General features: G+C 38.8%; 1 protein-coding gene across 1 annotated transcript in view; it reads left to right on the top strand.

Moving 5' to 3' along the window:
- The window catches only part of PTK7 (protein tyrosine kinase 7 (inactive)), a 93,016-nt gene that overhangs the window by 66,065 nt on the left and 5,682 nt on the right, over positions 1–21,269 (top strand). Inside the window, exons 3-17 of the mRNA XM_039324563.1 lie at positions 164–266; positions 1,309–1,499; positions 2,137–2,287; positions 2,697–2,827; positions 3,072–3,341; positions 3,702–3,835; positions 5,408–5,543; positions 6,103–6,222; positions 6,608–6,757; positions 7,784–7,934; positions 10,630–10,757; positions 11,298–11,501; positions 14,837–14,992; positions 17,403–17,635; positions 18,661–18,741. Of these exons, the coding sequence (XP_039180497.1) occupies positions 164–266; positions 1,309–1,499; positions 2,137–2,287; positions 2,697–2,827; positions 3,072–3,341; positions 3,702–3,835; positions 5,408–5,543; positions 6,103–6,222; positions 6,608–6,757; positions 7,784–7,934; positions 10,630–10,757; positions 11,298–11,501; positions 14,837–14,992; positions 17,403–17,635; positions 18,661–18,741 (2,339 nt within the window). The remainder of the gene's footprint in view (positions 1–163; positions 267–1,308; positions 1,500–2,136; positions 2,288–2,696; positions 2,828–3,071; positions 3,342–3,701; positions 3,836–5,407; positions 5,544–6,102; positions 6,223–6,607; positions 6,758–7,783; positions 7,935–10,629; positions 10,758–11,297; positions 11,502–14,836; positions 14,993–17,402; positions 17,636–18,660; positions 18,742–21,269) is intronic.

Here is a 21,269-nt window from a genome sequence, read left to right as displayed (position 1 = left end):
CAGCAAAACAAATAATTCAATTAATTTTGCTTTTTCAGTGTCAGGCATGTGCAGTCATGCCAAGGTGAAAACAATTTTGTACTTCCAGGGTGACTGATGATTTCCAAAGTATACAAAAGGGCTGCGGTCTCAGATTGACTAATTTTTACTGTATTTTTAAAAGGGATTGAAACAGGAAAAGTTATCTTGAAGAATCCTGTCAGAGTGGAGGATATACAAAGTTCTTCTCCAGTAATGTTGCATTGTCATATCGATGGACACCCACGGTTAGTCCCTATTTTGAAGAATTCATGCTTATTTTGGGTAACTTTTCCTCCATTCATTAGTGTAACTTGTCTCTTCTAATAAAATCTTAAGTGAATTTGAGTTGCTTATGCTCTGGTTACCTCCCACATCTCCTGCAACACACTTGATGGGGCTACCCTTGAAGACTATTCAGAAGCTACAACTGGTACACAATACTGTGGCATGAACAGTTTTGAAGGCCTTGCGGATGGGCACATGTAACACCTCTGCTATGGTGCCAGTCTGCTTCCTGATCCAATTCAAGATATTGGTTATGACTTTAAAGCCCATTATGGCATGGATCCAGCTATCTGAGGAACAGACTCACCCAATGGGATTGTCCCCTCTCGTTCACTCCAGCAGAAGAGGACTACTTTGGTTTATGTCTGCCAAAGAACTTTGATTGGCGGGATCCAGAGAAAGATGCTTTTCTGCTGTACCCCTCCCCCCAAAATAGTCTCTTGTCAGAGATGAGCTCAGCCTCCACCCTCCTGGTCTGCAGGAAGAACCTTAAAACTTGACTCTGCAGACTAGCCTGGTGCCCCAGTAGCAATGCTATGGGTGGCTAAAGAGAAGATCCCCATTCCCATGTCACCTATTTTCTTGGTTTTTAATCTTTAATATTTCATCATTTTAACTTTTTATATTTTTATCTGGTTAGCATTTTATTAGCTGCTCACATGCTGCAACAGTAAAATGGGCTGCATATAAATTTATTTATTTAATTAAGTAATTACATGCTTAGAAGAGTTGATTAGCACAATCCTGAACATGAAAAAGGAGGCAGTAGCACTGCTGATGTCTGGATGCTCTTTGTTAATGTGAAGATGATACAGTTTGAGAATACATAAGTTATTCTTTAACACAATGTTTTCTAAAAGTTTTGTTCTAATACTATGAATTTTCATTAAAATACCCACATCCACATCACAGATTTTGGTACAAAGAGGTTGTGTATTTATTAGTTGTTTGCTAAATAATTGCTTTTTTCATGATTCTGAGCTTTTAAACTATGTTTCATAGCCCAACAAGTCAGTGGTTCCGAGATGGTATCCAAATTGTAGATGATCACACAAATTACTCAGTCAATAATAAGGAGCGGACATTGACCTTCAAGAGTGCCAGCCCAGATGATAATGGCATTTATTACTGTTGTGCTCGGAATGCTGTGGGCACTGTATGCAGCAGAAACAACTTCACCCTCAGTATTATAGGTAATTGTCATTTGTGCTCTTACAAATGTCTAATCTTGAGAAAGTCTCAAGTGTTTTTGTGCTGAATATGGTTCATGTTGGCAATCTGTTGATTCAAGCGGGTTCTGCCTGTTTTATTTGGGGTTATTCTGGTCAGTTTAGTCTCTCTTCTATTACTCCTCAGCCCTTTTTTGGCTACAAGAAAGGCTGGAATTCCAACTTGTACAGCCCAATTTTTCTTGTTTTTAAATGTATTGGTCAACTGGCTGATTTAGAAAGCTTGATACCACAAAACTGATCAGTTTCTTTCTGGATTAATCATGTAGTTAAAACTAATTGAAAGAACCCTTGTAATTCTGTAGCCTCTGTGGTTGGGAATTCCCTTCCCAATGGCTGCTATTAGCGGGGAAGCCTTATTGTGTATTAAAGCTGTGTAGACAATGGCATAAACACAAATCTGTTGCTGTTGCATGGTAAGGGCATGCTGTGGGAGCAAAAAGATTAAGAGTGGCTTGGTTTTTTGCTGGCTCTGGTGTGGGAGTGGGAACATGGCAAAATAGCCATGTAAATTTTCTTTCCATTGGAAGGGAAAATGTTGATTTGAAAGAGAGAATCCAGATGATGAATTGATTTATTTTATTCATTTTCCCTGTCAAAGATGAAAGTTTCCCTCACCCAGTGATTGTTCCCGAGAACCAAATTGTCAATAAAAATGAGGAGGCTATGTTCCATTGCAAGTTCCAGGCTGTGCCACCACCCACCCAAGAATGGCTATTTGAGGATGACTCCCCAATTCAAAATCGGAGCAGGTAAGTAGCTCATTTAAAAGACTATGGGGATAGAAGATCAAAGGGCAGGTATATTGTCCTGAAATAAAAATGAATTGTTATTATTGTTTGGTACTGATCAATGATCTGTCATGCTGCTCTTCGTTACTATGGGCAAGGCTTTCAGGATTGGCTCAACAGTGGAGCTTTTCAATCACATTACATTTGGCGAAGATGAATCTGCTGGTGGCCAGAGTGATTTCAATTCTTAAAAATTACTCAGCATTGCCTATTTATCTCTTTATCACCAGTCAGTTGTCTATAGCAGTAAATACTCTGGTGAAGGTTGTCAGAATAGTGAATAGTACTACTTTATGGAGGCATTCATCGTTGCTGTAAGTATCTTTTCCTTGTATTAGCTCCATACATTTTTCTCCCTGTTCTTTCAAAGGACCATCATATTTTCCAATGGCTCTTTACTAGTAACTCAGGTGAAACCACGCAGTGTTGGAGTCTATAAATGTGTTGGCCGTGGACAGAAAGGAAAACCTGTAATCCTGGAGGCAACCCTACAACTAGCGGGTATGAGCTTGTATCTCACAGAGATTTTGTAGAGTTTGATATGTTTTGGGCTGAAGGTTCTTAATTTTACCATAATTTCAGGGTGGAAAGAGTTAGCTACCCAGAAATGTGAGTATCACAAAAATGATACATTGTTGAATATTGTCATATTCAGATATGTACTTAAGGCTTATCTTAACACATTTTGCCCAAATCAGGTATCAACATTACTGGATTCTAAGATGTACATTCTGTTTTTTCCCAGAAATTGAAGATTTTTCTCAAGCATTTGACCCCAAAATTGTCATAGCCAATAAAGAACAACGTGTAACCTGTGTGGCTCCTCGTGGGATCCCTGAACCTCATATCTGGTGGGAGAGAAACAATGTCCGTATCCCCATTACTGGGAGAGTTCACCAAGAAGCAGGGGACCTTGTCTTCACTACTATTGTAGAAAAGGATACCGGAATATATACTTGCCATGCAGTGAACAAGGCTGGAGAAAAAAAACAAGATCTTTCCATTACAGTAGCAAGTAAGCTGGTTCCATTATGAATATATTAAGACAACAGAAGATGCAGTGAATTTTCAAGATTCTTTGAGATGGGTTGCTAATTAAAGAGAAGAAAATTTCACTCTAAAAGATTTGAAGAGAACTTGGTAATCAGGGGTGACATGGCTTGGTTCTCAAAGCTAAATGAACCTGGTGCTGCAACTTAGATTTATGGTCTTTATCATTCTGTCAATTTGGCTTTGGACTTTTTTCAAGAAACAAATGAAAGGATCTCTTCAGCAGGCCTGTATAGGATGGCATATGATGCATACCAGAATCTTCTGTTATTAAGTCAATTCTGATTAGTAACCATCTTTTTTTCCCCCTGCTATCTCTTTCCAGCAAAGCCAGAATGGGTGGAAAAACCCAAGGACAGTCAGCTAGAGGAGAGTAAACCAGGATACCTTCATTGTGTCAGTAAAGCCTCTCTGAAGCCCACTGTCAACTGGTTTCGTAATAGCATCCCTATTTCAGAGGTAAATTATCAAAGGATCTTTTACTATCTGGTGGAAAAAGTTGCCTAATCATTTTTCTGCTTAATCTTTGTTTCTTTTTGTTATAGTTCAAGGCATGTCAGGCTTCCTGCTCTACTAACATAATTCTCTTAGATGCTTCCATTATACTGAGAGTGTGACTTTTCTTTCTATACTGTATGTTAAATTCTCTTGATTTAACATTATATTTCTCTATTTTGACATTGAGCGATGCTTTTCTCTAAATCATAAGGAACCCTGGTGGCCCAGTAGTTAGAAGGCAGTATTGCAGACTAAGTCTGCCCACAACCTGGAATTTGATCCTGGTGGGTTCAAAGTTGACTCAGTCTTCCATTCTTTTGATATCGGTAAAATGGAGACCCAGATTTTTTTTGGGGGGGCAATATGCTGACATTGTAAACTGCCCAGAGAGTGCTATAAAGCACTATGGAATGGTATATAAGTCTAAATACTATTGCTTTCACATGGACCCATGATAATCTGTCTCTTCCTGATCTTTTTCAATTGTAGTTTTCTCAAAATACCCAGGGAAGGTGTGCAGACTGAGCCTTGCTTCAAGGAAATTATTTAAAGGAGAGTTATAATAGTAGATAGGGCTTCTGTGAATACGCTTGTCTAGCTGTAACTGTTCCTTGGAGCATGTTCCCATCCAAAGAGCCTTTCATCCTGGGAAAATACAACAAATTATATACATGAAACATATCAGAGCATGTATGGATATATCTGGGGCTGTATTTAGGTTAAGATGCAGTCATGTGTATCAAATATGTTGTTGTTTAGGAAGGGGTATATGTGTGCCCACAAGAAAGCCAGCCCACATACATATTTTGTTGTTACTGACCAAAAAATGTTCACTAGTGATGTTGCCCCATTCAGTTTCTATTTTCTCTCACATACACGCATATTCATTTAAACAAGTGTGCGGTCTTGCAGTTAACAGTGGAATATGTCCTGTGGTTTTATAGATCAGATTCCACTGCTTAATCCCATTATGCAATTAAAATTCTTTCATAAAACTGTAACAAAAGAGAGATGAACTTAAGCATCTAACACAGTGTTTAAAAAGTATTCATTGGAAGTCTCCATTTTAATCCTTTTTCTCTGCATGAGATAAATCTGAAAATGGAGTCTTGCAGACAAGAACCAAGTAGAACCTAACTGCAGAGGGGAAAATGTGCTGGGCAGGAACCAAATACTTATGAAGACACTTTTTAACATTCTGTTTCAGGTCAAAAGGCTGTAGACAGTATTAATGCGAATTTAGCTATAAAGCAGTATTTCAAGTTTTCTATGTTACAAACTTTTATGTCCTAAAATAAGGATTTGATATTTGAGAGTGGGGGGAGTAGTCTTTTAATTATTTTAATTATTTAAATTTTGCATTCTCTTTTGTGAGATGTGTGAAAGCTGTCTTAAATCAACAATTGGCTTCCGTCTCCTACCCACTAGAAATTATTTGAGCATACAGCTTGCACAAAAGCACTTTGTGTTGTTCTTGATGTAGGAGCTCAATGTAATCATGCTTTATGTCTTCACAATTTTCATGATGGGCAGGATTCCCGCTTTGAAATTGCTGAGAATGGGACGTTGCGTATTAACAGTGTGGAAGTGTATGATGGGACAATGTTCAAGTGTGTAAGCAGCACTCCGGCAGGAAGTATTGAAGAACAAGTCCGCGTACATGTTCTGGGTATGTGCTAATATTAAAGCCTTTGCTTATTGCATGTGAGGTTATGTCTGTGTGTATTGGTTCATTTAACCCCAAACCATATAACATGGAAACATATGCAATATATAAGTATAAAATACAAAATATCAAAAGACAAGCAAGCACCATTACAAAGCCACCAAAAGGGAACCCTTCCCAACTGGCTCCTTGTGGTTGGGGGAAAAGACAGCTCTTCAGGACACTCCTAAAGGCAGTCAAGAGTTGGAGCCTGTCATATATGGGGGGGGGGAGAGATAATTTCAGAGAATGAGGGCAACCACAGAAAAGGCACACTTCCAAAATCCAATAAGATGACAAGATTTAAAAGAAGGAACCTGGAGCATGACTCTTACGTTTGGCTCTTATATTCCTGATGTTGCCTTAAACTTGAGAGTCTTTATAGACCTTGAAACTTCTCTCGGCCATACTCAGATCTCTGCAATCCATGAAAACAAGGCTTTCTTGCGGAAAATTTAGGAATGTATTATTTGGATGCTTTACTTGTCTCTTTAAGCCTCTGACAAATGCAATTTCATTTCAGAAAAGCTGAAGTTTACTCCTCCTCCTCAACCCCTGCAGTGTGTTGAATTTGATAAAGAAGTCACTATTTCCTGCTCAGCTACAGGGCGAGAAAAACCTGCAATCCACTGGATTAAAACCGGTACAATCTAAACATTGTAGATTATGGGTGGGGTTGCAAGTTACACAATATTTGCTTTTTGCAATAGATTTAATTACAAAAAGCATTTTTAACTTCTGCTTTGGAAAGAAATCCAGTTGAATTGTCTTTTAGATTTGCCTTTAGTCTTTATTAATATAGTTTTGAAACAAAATACTTCCCACATCTATTCTGTGAAATAAAATTCCCCAGCATACCTCTCTGCAGCCTGGTATTCTGTTGATTGGGAATTGGTGAGTTGTAATCCAAACTGTCTGGGTGACACTGAATTAAGTACGATGAATCTGTTCAAGCCCTTGCTTTCTATTTAGTGCACTCTTGCTACTTATTATCTAGTTTTTATTTTTTATTTTTTGCTCCTGGCCAGATGGGAGAAATCTGCCAGCTTTGGTCAGTAACAATTCTGGAAACCTGCACTTTCATAAAGTGACACGAAGTGATGCTGGAAACTATACTTGTATTGCTTCTAATGGTCCACAAGGGGAGATCAGAGCAACAATTCAACTTACAGTGGCAGGTAAACATTGGGTGACAGAACTCCATGTATTGCTAGCATGATTAGCAATATGAGTGACCTGTTTAATTCTCTATAAGTCTTCAGTCCATTTATTTCTTTTTATATTATAGGTAGTCCTCGACTTACAACCATTCACTTAGTGACCATTCGAAGTTACAACAGCACTGACAAAAATGATTTATGATGTTTTTGACACTTATGACCCTTGCAGTATCCTCATGGTCACATAATCAAAATTTGGATGCTTGGCAACTGGTTCATATTTATGATGGTTGCAGTGTCCCAAGGTCATACGATCACCTTTTGCTGCCTCTTCTGACAAGCAAAGTCAATGGGGAGGCCAGATTCACTCAACCATGTTATTAACTTGACAACCGCAGTGATTCACTTAAACAACTGTGGCAAGAAAGGTCGTAAAATGGGGCAAAATTCACTTAACTGTCTCGCTTAGCAACAGAAATTTTGGGCTCAATTGTGGTCGTAAGTTGAGGATTACCTGTACAATAAAGCAGCAGGCCCAAACCTTTTGGGCACCAGGGATCGGTTCTGTGGAGAGAGGACTGGAGGGGGCATGGTTTTGTGTGCTGCCCTCATACCATGGATGGGGCTTCGCTTGTTTGCACAACTCAGTTGTTAGCCTGCCACAGACCGGTGTCATGGGCCGGGGGGCGGTGGGGACCCCTGCCATAAAGCATACATGTATATACTCACTCTGTAAATGAAATGTTCCTATCTCTAAATGCTAAGAGAAGACTTATATTACTGTTAAGGCATCTCAAGTAATAAAATACCCGGGGACTGTCTGGGATGAAGAGCATCTTTGTGAGCCTTGATGATAAAATGTAGGAAAATGGTTTTCTCTTCTGCTCATCATAACTACTACTATCTGATAATATAGTTAGTGTAACAGTCTCTGCTAGCTTGATGTTTGAGCAACGTGTTCTTCGAAGACACCTGGTCTCCTCAATTGTACCAAGAAACACCAGAGTCTAGTGGTGTGTAAATGGTTTCCTTTTCTTCTTTTAGTATTTATAAGTTTTAAATTGACGCCAGATGACACAACTGTATATCCAGGACACACAGCCATGTTTCAGTGTCAAGCTGAGGGTGACCCATTGCCACAAATCCAGTGGAAAGGAAAGGATAAGATTTTGGATCATGATGAATTTTCACCCAGGTATGGCTCTTTTTTCCTCCCTTTGGCTGATTAGCTTACTTAAGATGTTAAATGAATAAATGTCTGAGAGAAAGAATGTGTATCTATATACACCACACACACGCATTAAATCAGGAAACTATAGTTGAAAACTATAGACTTATTTTTGGAGCCAGGCTCAGTTGTCAGTGTTCTAAAGGTTATAGCGTTTGCTTTTGTTCAGGAGAAGCTTCATACTTGTATTTCAAAAACACATTTTCAGAATATACTTGCAAAGAGTTAGAGAGGTCTACAACAAACACAGGCTGAAACTTAAACAGCTTCAAATATAAATTTATTTTCAAACTTAAATCTGTAGCACTTTTTTCTGATTTCTTTTGCATATTATTTTTGTCAGAAAATATGTGGAAATATGGAGCAATGTGTATAGACTGCAGAGCAGCATGTATGAGGAAAAGGAGGATTCCTATTATTACAATCCCATGGTATCTCAGTCAGTATCATGGATAACCATCAGAGATGACCATTATCAGCCGTTAAGACCAGAAAGCCATAATTTTAGGAAAAATGGGAGGGGTGGCTTGGAATATCTGAATTTTATATGGGGGTTATTGTAAAATTTTGAGAAGTAAGATTATAGTACTGTAGTACATACATATTATGCATGTATGTGTTTGTTGATACAGCATGTTAAGAACAAGTTCTATTCTCTAACTTTGTCTTTAACCCAAATTTGTAGTTAGGTTGGAACTTATACTTACAAATATGATGCCTGTTATTAAAAATGGCTCCCTCAGTTCCTAAAAGCTGCCCAATGCTTTTAGGAACTGCTGAAGCCCTGTGTTTTTAATATATAGCAAATGTTCATTGGTTTTCAGAAGTTCTTGAAAGCAGTGCACAGCTTTAGCACTTTGTCAGCCTGAGGAAGAAAAATGCATCCACCATATTTTGTAATAGGTATCCCGATCATATCTAGGGGTTTCCTTAAGTCGGACAGGTTCTTAACCTGTGGACTGCCTGAACCCACAATACGGCTACATAATTAGGATCTAAAAATTCCAGCTTTCACATTGTTCTTTAGATATTTTTACTTGAAAAAATGTAGACAACGGCTGGAGAAACGATATTGTTCAGTGGAAAAATAGAACGAGTGATGTAAACTATACATAAATATTTGAGTTAATGGAATATATAAAGTGGTAGAAATACATGCATAAACATTTGTAATATCCTTGAAATTCATGCAGTTGTAGCAGCCAATATGAAATGCAAGTTCTATAAATAAGACCTCATAAAGAGGGCAAAAAAGAATGTATTTCAGGAAGAGAAGTTAAGCAGCAACCATAAGAGCACACAAGAAAACCACATTGTCATTGCCAGAGTGTCTGTCTATCCATTCTCTCTTCTGCTTTTCCTATCTTTACTATATAAATTGCTCTTGAACTGCTGTGCTTTTAAGGAGGCTCTTTTCTCTGTTTTAATCACCTTCAGGCCTTTTACATCTCCTGCCTGCAGTTCCTTCTCCACATCATGTTTTGTGAAAAAAGTTCTCTCTCTAGCTTGGGGCAAAACCCTCCTCAGAAACTCACACAATAGATGAGCAATTAATTGCTCTGTCTCATTGCTGTCTCATGTATGAAGCCATAGCCAGTATTTACAGTTGATCAAACATTAGGCAGATGCTTCTTGAAAATGCCTCTGCATCATGGATGTGTTGACTCAAAAAAATAACACAAGTGCCTCACATGTCTTATGCTTTTCAACCCTAAAGTTCAACCTTTGTTGCTCCCAAAAAATCTCTGGTGGTTGAAGTTTTGTACCCAAAACTTTGGAGACCACGTAACATTTAAATGGTAACCATTCCGCAAAAAAGATCACATTTGTGTGAATGTTTGGAGATTGGAATTTATAGAATAGATTAGATCCATTTTTTGAACACAGAGCTGGAACTCAAGATTTTAAGCTACATGTTGAGAGAGAAGAATTAGAAATGTAGAAATAATTTTATTTTCAAGCTGATGAGGCTTCTTTTAGAAAATCCTAAGACTTTCACTGCAGGTAGTCCTTGATTTATGACCACACTTGACCTAAAATTGAGCTTTGCCCTATTATATGACCTTTTTTGCCACAATTGTTAAGTGAATCTGATTTCCCCATTGCCTTTACTTGCCAGAAGATCACAAAAGATGATAACATGACCCCAGGACACTGCAACCGTCATAAATATGAGTCAGTTGTCAAGCATCTGAATTTTGATCATGGGACCATGGTGATACTGCAATGGCCATAAGTGTGAACAATGGTCATGTCACTTCTTTCAGTGCCATTGTAACTTTGAATGATCACTAAATGAACTGTTGTAAGATGAGAACTACTTGTATTATGTGAATGTCGTATAGTCATATCCTTTGGAAGTCTTGATAAGAAAAGCCCAGAAGGTTTACTGGATTGTTTTTACTCTGAAACACAAGAAACCACTGCAGTTATGCTATTGGTTAGCATTGCATTCTTCTTTTAAGTCTGTTTTTGAAAGAATTGTCATTTATCAGAAAATGTAATTGGCTGCTACATTTTGGTTTCAAAAAGAATGATTGTTGGCAGGACGGCATATTTGGAAAAGATGGGCTTGCCTGACACAGATCAACTAAAGTTACAAGACAATAGTTTAATTGCATGAGCTTTCCCTACCCTTTGCTTGCTTTTATATTTTTTGCAGGATCCAAATTATGACCAATGGCTCTCTAATAATATATGATGTCACCACTGCGGATTCTGGCAAGTATACCTGCATTGCTGGCAATAGTTGCAACATCAAGCACCACGAAGCCTTTCTCCATGTTGTTGGTAAGGATTATAAGTTTGATGGTGATTAGGCTATAGTGTTTAGAATGCAAGAAGGTGACTCTTCTATCAAAAATTCAGCATCTCCTAAGTAAAGTTTCTCAGCTCTTCTAGAAATGAGTCAGAATTTCTGTACCTACATATTGTGGGTTTAGCACAATACTATTACCAATTGTGGAAGCAGTCCAGATTATTATACTAGACAAGCTGAAATTTAATTGTATCTAACAGTTTTCCCAATTATTCAGAAATAAGAAACTTCCACATTTTATTGTGTGTGTGTGTGTGTGTGTGTGTGTGTGTGTGTGTGTGTGTGTGTCTGGGTGTGTGTGTGTGTGTGTGTGTGTGTGTATGTGTGTATTCAGATTTATTTTTGCTGACAAAGAGTTAAAGAATTAAGTGGGAGACTAGAATGAGCTATTTTTTATACATTATAAGACAAAAACACGTCTGGTTGTATATTGCGTTATATACTTAATATCAGCATATGTATTTTAATAATTCGATGGCACATCTCATGTAAGGTTGGCATCTTATTTCCAGATTTACCAGTTACCAATTCAGAGGACATACCCAACAGCCACACCCCTTATAAAATGATCCAGACCATAGGGCTATCTGTGGGTGCTGCAGTGGCGTATATAATAATCGTCCTGGGCCTCATGTTCTACTGCAAGAAGAGGAGGAAAGCGAAGAGACTGAAGAAGCAGCCAGAAGGTGAAGAACCAGAGATGGAATGTCTGAATGGTAAGTTACAGGATCTTTTTCATGCCTTGAACAAAATGGTTTTTTTTTTAATTCAGCTTAGGTTTCAGGGATAAAAGTTGAATTAATTAGTTGGTGGGGGTGTTTATTATGAAGATAAGGATTCAAATAGATCAAATAATACAATTCTGTAGGTTAAACTAACATTGCAGGGTCAGAGAAAATGTTGGAGGTTTTTAAAAGAACCTTGGAAGTTCAAAACAGAAGGTTAGATGGAAACTGATAACAGTGGATAAGGGGTATCCTAAACTCATGTGATTCTCAGTTCATCCCAGGGATGCTTTATATGATTTTTCAAAGCCGTTTAATATCCAGATGAAAAAGAATTTGGGTGAATTTATGGACCTGCTAATTTGTAGTAGATGCATCAGCCACAGATTTCCCGTGTTTGATTTTGAAAGTAGCTGGTTTCCAGAGACTGCTTTTATAAATTGTTCTTCTCAGGAGACACACAATATTCAGAATAAATTTAAAATAGCTTTAAATTGTTTTATTTGCAGGGCTGGGCATAATTTAAAGTACATAATATTGATGGGGGGGGGAGGGCCTCCTTATCCTTAAATTATCCTTCAGTTTGGAAAGCACCTGGCTAGACTGTGAGTTCTAGTCCCATCTTAGCCATGAAAGCTGGCTGGGTGACCTTGGACCAGTCATTCTCTCCCCCCCACCTCATGGGGAGGGGTATTGTGAGGAAAATAGGAGAAGAGAGGAGTGCTGTGTTTGCCACTTTGAGTTATTTATTAAAATAATAAAGGCAGAATAAATAAAATAATATTGTTATGCAGATAGAAGATTAGCTGGTTTTTTAATCACTCCACCAGCCTTTAATATATTTTAGATGTTCCTGCAGTCTTTCTTGTAAAAGGCTAATTTAAGTCATTGGCCCTCTGAGATTCTAAGGATTGTCCAGAATATTCTGTTAGTTCACCATTGGTAACCGCAGTAACTACCTATCAGCACCTCTGCTATTAGAAATCATGCCAAACCAATGTTATTTCATTCTTTGATAAAATGACTAAATTAGTAGACCATTGAAATACTGTGGACATAGTATACTTAGATTTCAGTAAGGTATTTGACAAAGTAGACCACAACCTGCTACTTAGTAAGCTGGAAAAAGATGGTATAGACAACAACACCATCAGATGGATCTGTAGCTGGTTGACAAACCATACTCAGCGAGTAGTCCTCAATGGTACTTACATCCACATGAAGAGAAGTAAGCAGTGGGGAAACAATGGGTGGAAACTGACCAAAGAGAGAAGCAACCTGGAATTAAGGAGAGACTTCCTAACAGGGAGGACAATTAACTAGTGGAACAGCTCGCCTCCAGAAATCGTGGGTGCTCCATCACTGGAGGTTTTTAAGAAGAGACATGTCTGAAATGGTAACAGCAGACTGGGTGGGACTAAAAAGTTCAATCAATCAATCAATTCCAACTTTGCAAGATCTTTTTTTTTCCACGAGAATTTGAAATTGACTGATTGATTGAACTTTTTTTTTTTGTACATGGCGGCGGAGGCCTAAAGCGAAAAGGTTTTATAAAACCCAGCTGAAGGCCTAGGACTGGAGCGACGGCGCGCGTGCCCACAGAGAGGGCTCTGAGTGCGGCTTCTGGCACCCATGCCATAAGTTCGCCACCACTGGTATAGGTTCTCCAGCTCGAGCAGAGGGCTGAACTAAAATACCTCCAAGGTCCCTTCCAGCTGTATTCTGTTCTGATCTTATGTTATCTAATCTAATCTAATCTAATTCTGACCTGACTATTGAAAATTTATGAACTAGCCACAAGAGGTCTCTAAAAGGTAAAACAAGTGGTAAAATAATACCAGAGTTCAAAGACACACTTAATGGGCATCCTAAATTACATGTTTAGATGGCCCTCTAGTGACCAGAGTTAACAGATGTTAAGAAGGTAGTTTTGCAATAAATAAATTCTTATCTACTTGCTCCAAAATTATTTAAAGGATTTTTAATATAACAGTAATTTTCTTCTACGTTTGTTGCGTGTTATTTTTTATTATACTTTAAGCCAAATTCTAAAAAAGCAGCTGTATCATCCAAACCAGATTTACAAACCTTGACTTGCAACCATTTTTTAGCAACCATTTCAAATTAGGACAGCACTGAAAAAAAATAACTTACAGCCATTGCAGCATCCACATAGGCACATAAATATGATCCCAGCTTGGCAAATGTCTGGCATTTACTACAGTTGCAGCACTCCGGGTCACGTAATTGCTATTTGTAATTTTTCCCAGCCAGCTTCTAACAATGGGGAAGCAGGCAGGGAAGATCACAAAACATAACCATGTGATGTCTGACTTAATAACTGCATTGATTCACTTAAGGACTGCAGCAAAAAAGGTTATAAAAATGAGTGCAGACAGACATGTATTGCCTTGCTTAACAATTGCAGCAAAAGAAAATTGAATGCAGTCACATGATGCCTTGATTAATAATAAATTTTATTATTCTAAATGTGGTCGTATGTTGAGGACTACCTATGTGGTGTTTATAAAGATTAAGAAACATCAACATATCAAAGTAAACTTTTATGGATGACATCAGAGATGCCACAAAGAAGAGGGAGCGAAGCTATTTTCCAAGGTGCCTGAAGACAGGACAAGAAGCAACGGATGGAAACTAATCAAAGAGAGAAGCAACCTAGAACTAAAGAGAAACTTCCTGACAGTTAGAACAATTAACCAGTGGAACAACCTGCCTCCAGATGCTGTGAATGCTCCAACACTGGAAGTTTTTAAGAAGAGACTGGATAGCCATTTGCCTGAAATGTATAGGGTTTCTTGCCTGAGCAGGGGGTTGGACTAGATGACCTCCAAGGTCCCTTCCAACTTTATTATTATTATTATTATTACTGAAATGAACTGAAGTAGTGGCTATATCCACTGGTGGTACCAAAGTTGGTGGTAGATGTGGATTAAAGAATGAAGCAGTGGGTTAGGCAACCTGGTGCCTCTAGGTACCAATGTACTTACCCCACACCCCCGCACATTTCTTGCTCCCTGCTAGACTTTCTGTTCTATTTTGACCTTTAAGTTAAATTAAAAATAAAGAGGAAGCCTGAATGCTGGAATATAGAGCACTAACCTCTAGCATAATTATTTATAGGAATGTTTTAGAACCCACAAAGATCAGGTTTCTCTGAAATCTGTCTTAGCTTTTAATGCACTACATTTTACAATCAATACTTTGTTTCCGGAGGATCATTAGCATGGAGCTTTTAAATTCCAAACATATGACACAGCCTGGGAAGACTTTGGCTTAACATTAAAAAAAAAAACCTTTTCTTTCAGGGGGCACTTTGCTGCAAAATGGACAGACTACTGCTGAGATCCAAGAAGAAGTGGCTCTGACAAATATTGGCAGCAGCTCTGCAGTCAACAAGAGACACAGTAGTAGTGATAAAATGCACTTCTCTCGGTCTGGCCTGCAGACAATCACTCCTCTGGGTATGTCATATAGCAGTCATTCTACATCGTATTTGCTTGCAGTACACATTCTGACCTCTCTTCTTCTGTTCCCAGCAATGTCCTGTGACCTTAACTGAGATCTTTCTGTGTGGCTTTTCCCCCACACTCTCCTAATTTTTATATCCTTTCCATCATTAGTTTTGTAACGTTCTTGTGTCTATCTTAGTTCTATACTTTTATCAAATTGTTTAAGTGTATATGCAAATGAAACTGATTGTTCTGAATAAAAAGGCCTTGCTTCATTAAATTATGCATAGATATATCATGGACATAATCCTGCGTGGACATGCTTTCCTATATAAGGCAAATGGGAAAATGCCTTCTATTGTGCTTGCTGTTGGAAGTATTTCAATTTAAATTAAAAATGTCTAGTTACTACAGAGTTGTTTTACTAATTACTTAATATCACAACACACATTTTCATTTTGCATTGTTCAAGCAGCTTTTGGAAAGTGTCTTTGCCTTGTTAGCGGTTTGGTATTGAGTTGTCTAAACGGAGCTTAATCCCTAAATTTCCATGAGACCAAAGAGGATAGACAAAAAATACCAAGCAGAGAAGTGATCTGTAGTAATTCAAGTTGTACATATTTAGATCTGGTTACATGCTGTTTTATAATTAAGCATAAGAACTGGGAGTTATGTCAAATATACCATGGAAGAAGTGGCTTCTAAGAAGGAAATTAGAGATGTATAATGGGTGGTACCACTCAAATATTGGAAGATGCTCTTTCAAATAAAAGGAGAACAGGCAGAAGGCAGCCAGGTTTTGTGGCAGTTTTATTTCTTGCTGAAATTAGGCTTAACATATAAGTGTTGGTCTTTAAATACTGTCTCACCCTCCACCCCAAATTCCCAGCACTTGCTGAGTAGCATTGATTCCTTCTATCTCAAATTCAAATCAGTCTTCTTCTACTTCAGTAATTGCAGCCAAATACTGTTTAATAGTTTGCTATATTTTTTTCTTCAAACATTTATATATTTTACATTTGGAAACATTTCAAATACAGCTGTCCATTTAGTCACTACTTTATATCAATATTTTATCTTCTTATTTCTGCCTTGTATTCATTATTAGATGGCAGAGTCATTTTAACCATTTAGATAGTCATTATAATTGGACTCTAATTTTTGAAAGCATAATTATTTCTTGTGTATTACTCTTCCTTATACATTACATTACTACATTTTAACTAGATATATTAAACTATATTTTAGTGTCTGTGCCATTCTGTTCTTCTAAAGAATCATTTAATTACCTTATATAAATTGCCTTATTATTAATTTTTATGCACCAAATTCTTACAATTTTATCTGATAGTCCTCAATTTAACAATGGCAATTGGGACCAAAATTCCCCTCACTAAGCAGTATGGTCATAAAACGTAATTGCATTGCTTAAATGCCACTGTCATTGGGCAAGGTAACTTCTGTGGGCTTCCCAAAATGGTGAGTCAGTAAAGAAGCTGAAGAAGTTGCAAATTCCAGGCTTGCAGGCAGATAACAGCTGCTTCTGAGTATGGGAGGGAGCAAGGGGATAGGTGGAGGTCTGTGAAGAATCAGAGAGCATACAGGAGAGGTGTTGAGTGGGTTGGGAAGACTAGTGGAGATTGCAGGAGAGGCACTGTGTGGATCAGAATGGGTGTGAGAGTCTGCAGGAGAGGCTGGGCACAGGAAGATGCATAAGTTCCATAAAGGTCAGGAAGGGTGTGTGGGATGCTCAAGTGGCCAGCAAAGGAGACCACAGAGTGGCTGGGGGAGGGCGGACAAGTGGGAGAGACCCACCTCAGTGACCGGCCATTCCCTTTCTGGAATAGCTGGCACGGAAGGTTGCAAATAGCATTCATGTGATCATGGGGTGCAAACAGTTATTGAATCAATTGAGATCTGTATTGTTATATGATTTTATAGCTCATTTTATTCTAGTCAGTTTCCGTGCTATATAAGCTGCATTGATGTTCAGCAACCTAAATGTCATTTCTTTTGTTTTGCTGGTCAGTAAGTGAAATCAGATGACTGACTGATTGACCAGCATTTCTATTCCCTTGAGTAATCACCAGACACAACTCCTATAGCCATCAGAAACCAAAAACAATTTAAGAGGCTGCACTTCTCCTAAAGCATCAGATGTATGGCCAATGGGTTCTCCTAAGTCCATTTTTATCCATTTAGAAACAAATATCTTTGTGTCGTCAAAAACTATCTGTGACCCAATGGATAAATGGGTGGGAGAAGTAGGTTCTGCATCATATTCTCTCATCCAACTCTAAAGTTTTCTTTGCAACTCATGGGCTCAAACTTTTCAACTATATTTTCAACAAATCTATATTGTGCTGTATTCTGTGTGTACTATAGAAATAATTAGCAAGCTGTTTCCTTTTATTTTTTTAAGGGAAAGGTGAATTTGGAGATGTTTTCCTAGCTAAGGCAAAAGGCATTGAGGACAATGACACTGAAGTGCTTGTTTTAGTCAAGAGTCTTCAGTCAAGGGACGAACAGCTACAGCTGGCCTTCAGGCAAGAATCTGAGATGTTTGGCAAACTGAACCACAGCAACGTGGTGCGATTGCTTGGCCTATGCCGGGAAGCAGAACCTCACTATATGATCTTGGAATATGTAGATCTGGTAAGAAATCTAATCAAATATTCAGTTGCTATATATGTGGGATTTTTGTTTGTTTCTTTTTTAATAATTATTCAAGGTTGAAGCTGTATACTTTTATTTACTGTTAAGAGAAGACCTGTTGATTGAAATAAGTACAGTAATGGATACAGAGCTCTTGAGTAAACCTGTGTTTTGCTATGGCTAATGAACTGATTATGCTTTTTTAAATTTACTTTGGAGGCAAAGGGCAGTGGTTTATATGGTAATTCCATCCCTTTAGTTGAAGGCTGAAGAAGCTGGTAACTGGAAGGGGACTTCCATATTGAATATTTATTTATTTCTCAGTTTCAATTAATTCACTCAGGCAATTTACAGCAAAAACATAAAAACATTCAAGATAAGAAACAGTAAAACATTTGTAGTAACACAACTCAAACAAATACAACATTCAAATATCCCTGGTAGGCTTAGAAACACAATGCTTTAAAATTTAAGACACGAACCAGTAACAAACTCATGATGGTATCCATTCTGTAGGGAAAAGCTCTATGGAATAGCTTCATATTTACTTGTTTCCTGAATCTTAGATGGAGTGGAATGGTTTGATAGGGAAAGCTGGATGTCTCAATGTGGCCCTATTTCAGAAAGAAGTGTTTACACCCAGAGGTCTCCAACCAGGGTCCTTGGTCACAAGTACAGTTTTTAAATTATGAATGCTGGCCTGTTCCCCCATCCTCAGCCCTGGCTTCAAAATTGTTGATGAACCCAAAATCTGGGAGAATCAGATCTCTAATAGGGCAACATTGTCTTCACCCAACTGGGTCTTGAGAATACATGCTGACTCTTGCCTGTTGATCCACTACTGAATACTGTATGAACATGGTATTACTGCAGATAATCCTGGTATTTATTATCAGCATCTTAAAACTGTTTTATGTGATCAGAGATGTATTTATGAAGAGATTTATAAAGTGAATTGGTCTGGCTTCTTTTTGTCTCGGTATACTTTTGAATAGTTTTGAAGAGCTTGATTTTTTTTCTGCTAGGGAGATCTGAAGCAGTTCCTGAGGATTTCCAGAACTAAAGATGAGAACCTCAAGCCCCAGCCCATTAGCACAAAACAGAAGGTAAAATGGTATAATTGGAGAGTTAATAGTGTCTGAATCTAAAGAAGGCTGTAATTGTAGAGAAAGGAGTGAGTTAATTTGTAAGAGTCAATAATTATATCATCCAATTTGGTATACCATTTAGGCTGCTATGCGGGTGCCTTATATTCCAATGTTGTTGTTAGGTTATTTAAAAACAGGCCTGCATGTTGAATTTTTATACAGAAAGTTGTTTACAGCTAGATTCTGGCTAATTGTAGATCACAAATAGACAATTTGCAAGCCATTGTGGGTCTTGATCTGTTCTACAACCTTCCATTAGTGACCTAAGATATATTTATTTATTTGTTTGTTTATTTAAAAGATGTGTATAGCTTCCCAACTAAAATCACAGCTCTGGAAAGCTCACTCACTAATGAAATTACAAACCATAAAACCATAAACATAAAAAAATAAAACCAACAAAATTCCAGTGCCTCAATTATCTCCTAGGACAGGGGTAGGCAATCTTGGCTCTTTTATGACTTGTGGACTTCAACTCCTAGAATTCCTGAGCCAGCATGGCTCAGCTTGGAAACCTCTCCCTTTCCCCTCAGAATGGCTGGCTCAGGAATTCTGGGAGTTGAAGTCCACGAGTCATAAAAGAGCCAAGGTTGCCTACCTCTTTCATATGATGTCACAACAACTGTCTGTAGGCACCAATCACTCTATCTCTCACTGCCTGGGTAAAGAGCCAGATCTGATGGTCTTCCAGATGTCTAAAAGAGTGGGGGTCTGCTGAATTGCCAGGAAAAGGATGTTCCTCAGGTCTGAGGCAGCTATGGAAAAGGCATGCTTCCTAGGTCCCTCTAGATCCCAAGGGGGTCGCAGGCTGTGGGAAAAATGGGCAAGTGCACATGCATGAAGCTTCACTTGCACGAGCAGCAGGCAACTGCGTGCACAAACCTGGAGCTCCACATGTGTGAGTGCAGGCCGCTTGTGCTCATGTGCAAAGTTCCATTCACGCAAATGAGCTTAAGTGCCTTCTGCTCAAGTGTCCTCCGCTCACTCAAGTGGACCTTCACACACGAGCACAAGTGCCTGCTGCTCACATGAGCTTCATGCATGAGTGCAAGCACCCTCCGCTCTTGTGCGAAGCTCCATTCACACAAATGGAACTATGTGTGCACGTGTGCATCTAGCACTCACATGCCACCTCTGCACTGACCCGCCAAGCTGGAAGGGTTGGGGACCCACTGCTGTAGATGGCAGCATTTCAGGAAAGGACTTGGACTGTACCTACTTTAACCAGACTAGTGGGACAGGCAAATACTTTAATGGAGAAGCAGTCCTGCAAATAGCCCGGTCCAATGTTATGTTAGGCTTTAAAAGTACTTAAGGTGCTTAAGCAAGCATCTTGAATTGCATCCTGCAGAAATCTGGAAGCCAGTGCAGTTTGTGCTACAGTGGTATAATGTGGTCAAACTTAGAGGCACCCAACACTGCACATGCTGCTGCATTCCAAACCAGTTGTAGCTTCTGAATAGTCTTCAAGGGCAGACCCACATTCAGCACATGGTACTAGTCCAAACAGGAAGTCACTATGACATGAGTGACCATCAACAAGGTCTCCCAGTCCAGAAAAGAGTAGGGCTTTATAGGACGCTAGACTAGACATGTTTCAGATATATTTCTTTACCTAACAGATAAACAGAATAACCACAGATGTAGGGGAAGGACTAGCCGAGCCAGGAGAGCAGTCAAATGGGGACTTCATCTTGAATGCCGTTGAACCTTGTGTAGTCTCACTCAGGTGCAAACTTTTAGTCTGAGAAGATTCCTGCTTATAGACTTGAGCAATAAAACAGCTAATTGAACTCTTCAAGTGTGGGTCTTATCTGCACCTCACAACAGGTGGGCAAAGAAGCAGTGGGAGTGAAAATAACTTCCAACTTCCTGCCCGCTTCCCCATTGACTTTTCCCTTTGAGAATTGGCAAGGAGCATCAGAAATCATGGTCATGAGATTATCGCTGACTGTGGTGGCTTAGCAGTGTTGCAGTGGCTACAACATTGCCAATACAACTGGTCTGAAAATCCTTGAAAGTTCAGATCCACTGGAATAAAGAGTCCTAGATTTTGGACACACCTTTTAAGTTAGCCATTTGAGGTACATTGGCTCAAAAAATGTTCCTCTATGATGCAGCATTTCACCCAATTGAAGGTTAGAAACAGACAGGAGAGTTTTAGTATTACATAGATTACCAGTATCTTGAATTGAACCTGGAAACACCCTGATAACCAATGCATCTTGGAGACCAGAGGTGTAATATGTGTTGATCAAGGAGCAGGTATAACTGTCCCCGCCGCTGCATTTTGCATCAGCTATAGCGTCTGGATTCTTTTCAAGAGCAGCTCCATATAGAGTGTGTTACAGTAATCCATTTGGGAGATGATTAGAACATGAGTGACCAAGAAGAGAGCCTCCCAGTCTAGGAATGGGCACAACTAATACACAATGCAAAGTTGTGAAAAGTCTTCTGGCTGTGGCTACCACCTGGAGATGAATCCA

Source organism: Crotalus tigris, unplaced genomic scaffold, assembly GCF_016545835.1.
Source record: "Crotalus tigris isolate CLP2741 ecotype Arizona unplaced genomic scaffold, ASM1654583v1 scf7180000024302.2721777, whole genome shotgun sequence".
Lineage (NCBI taxonomy): Eukaryota > Metazoa > Chordata > Lepidosauria > Squamata > Viperidae > Crotalus > Crotalus tigris.
The sequence above is the reverse complement of the archived record's forward strand: the minus strand, read 5'-3'. Positions and strand labels throughout refer to the sequence as shown.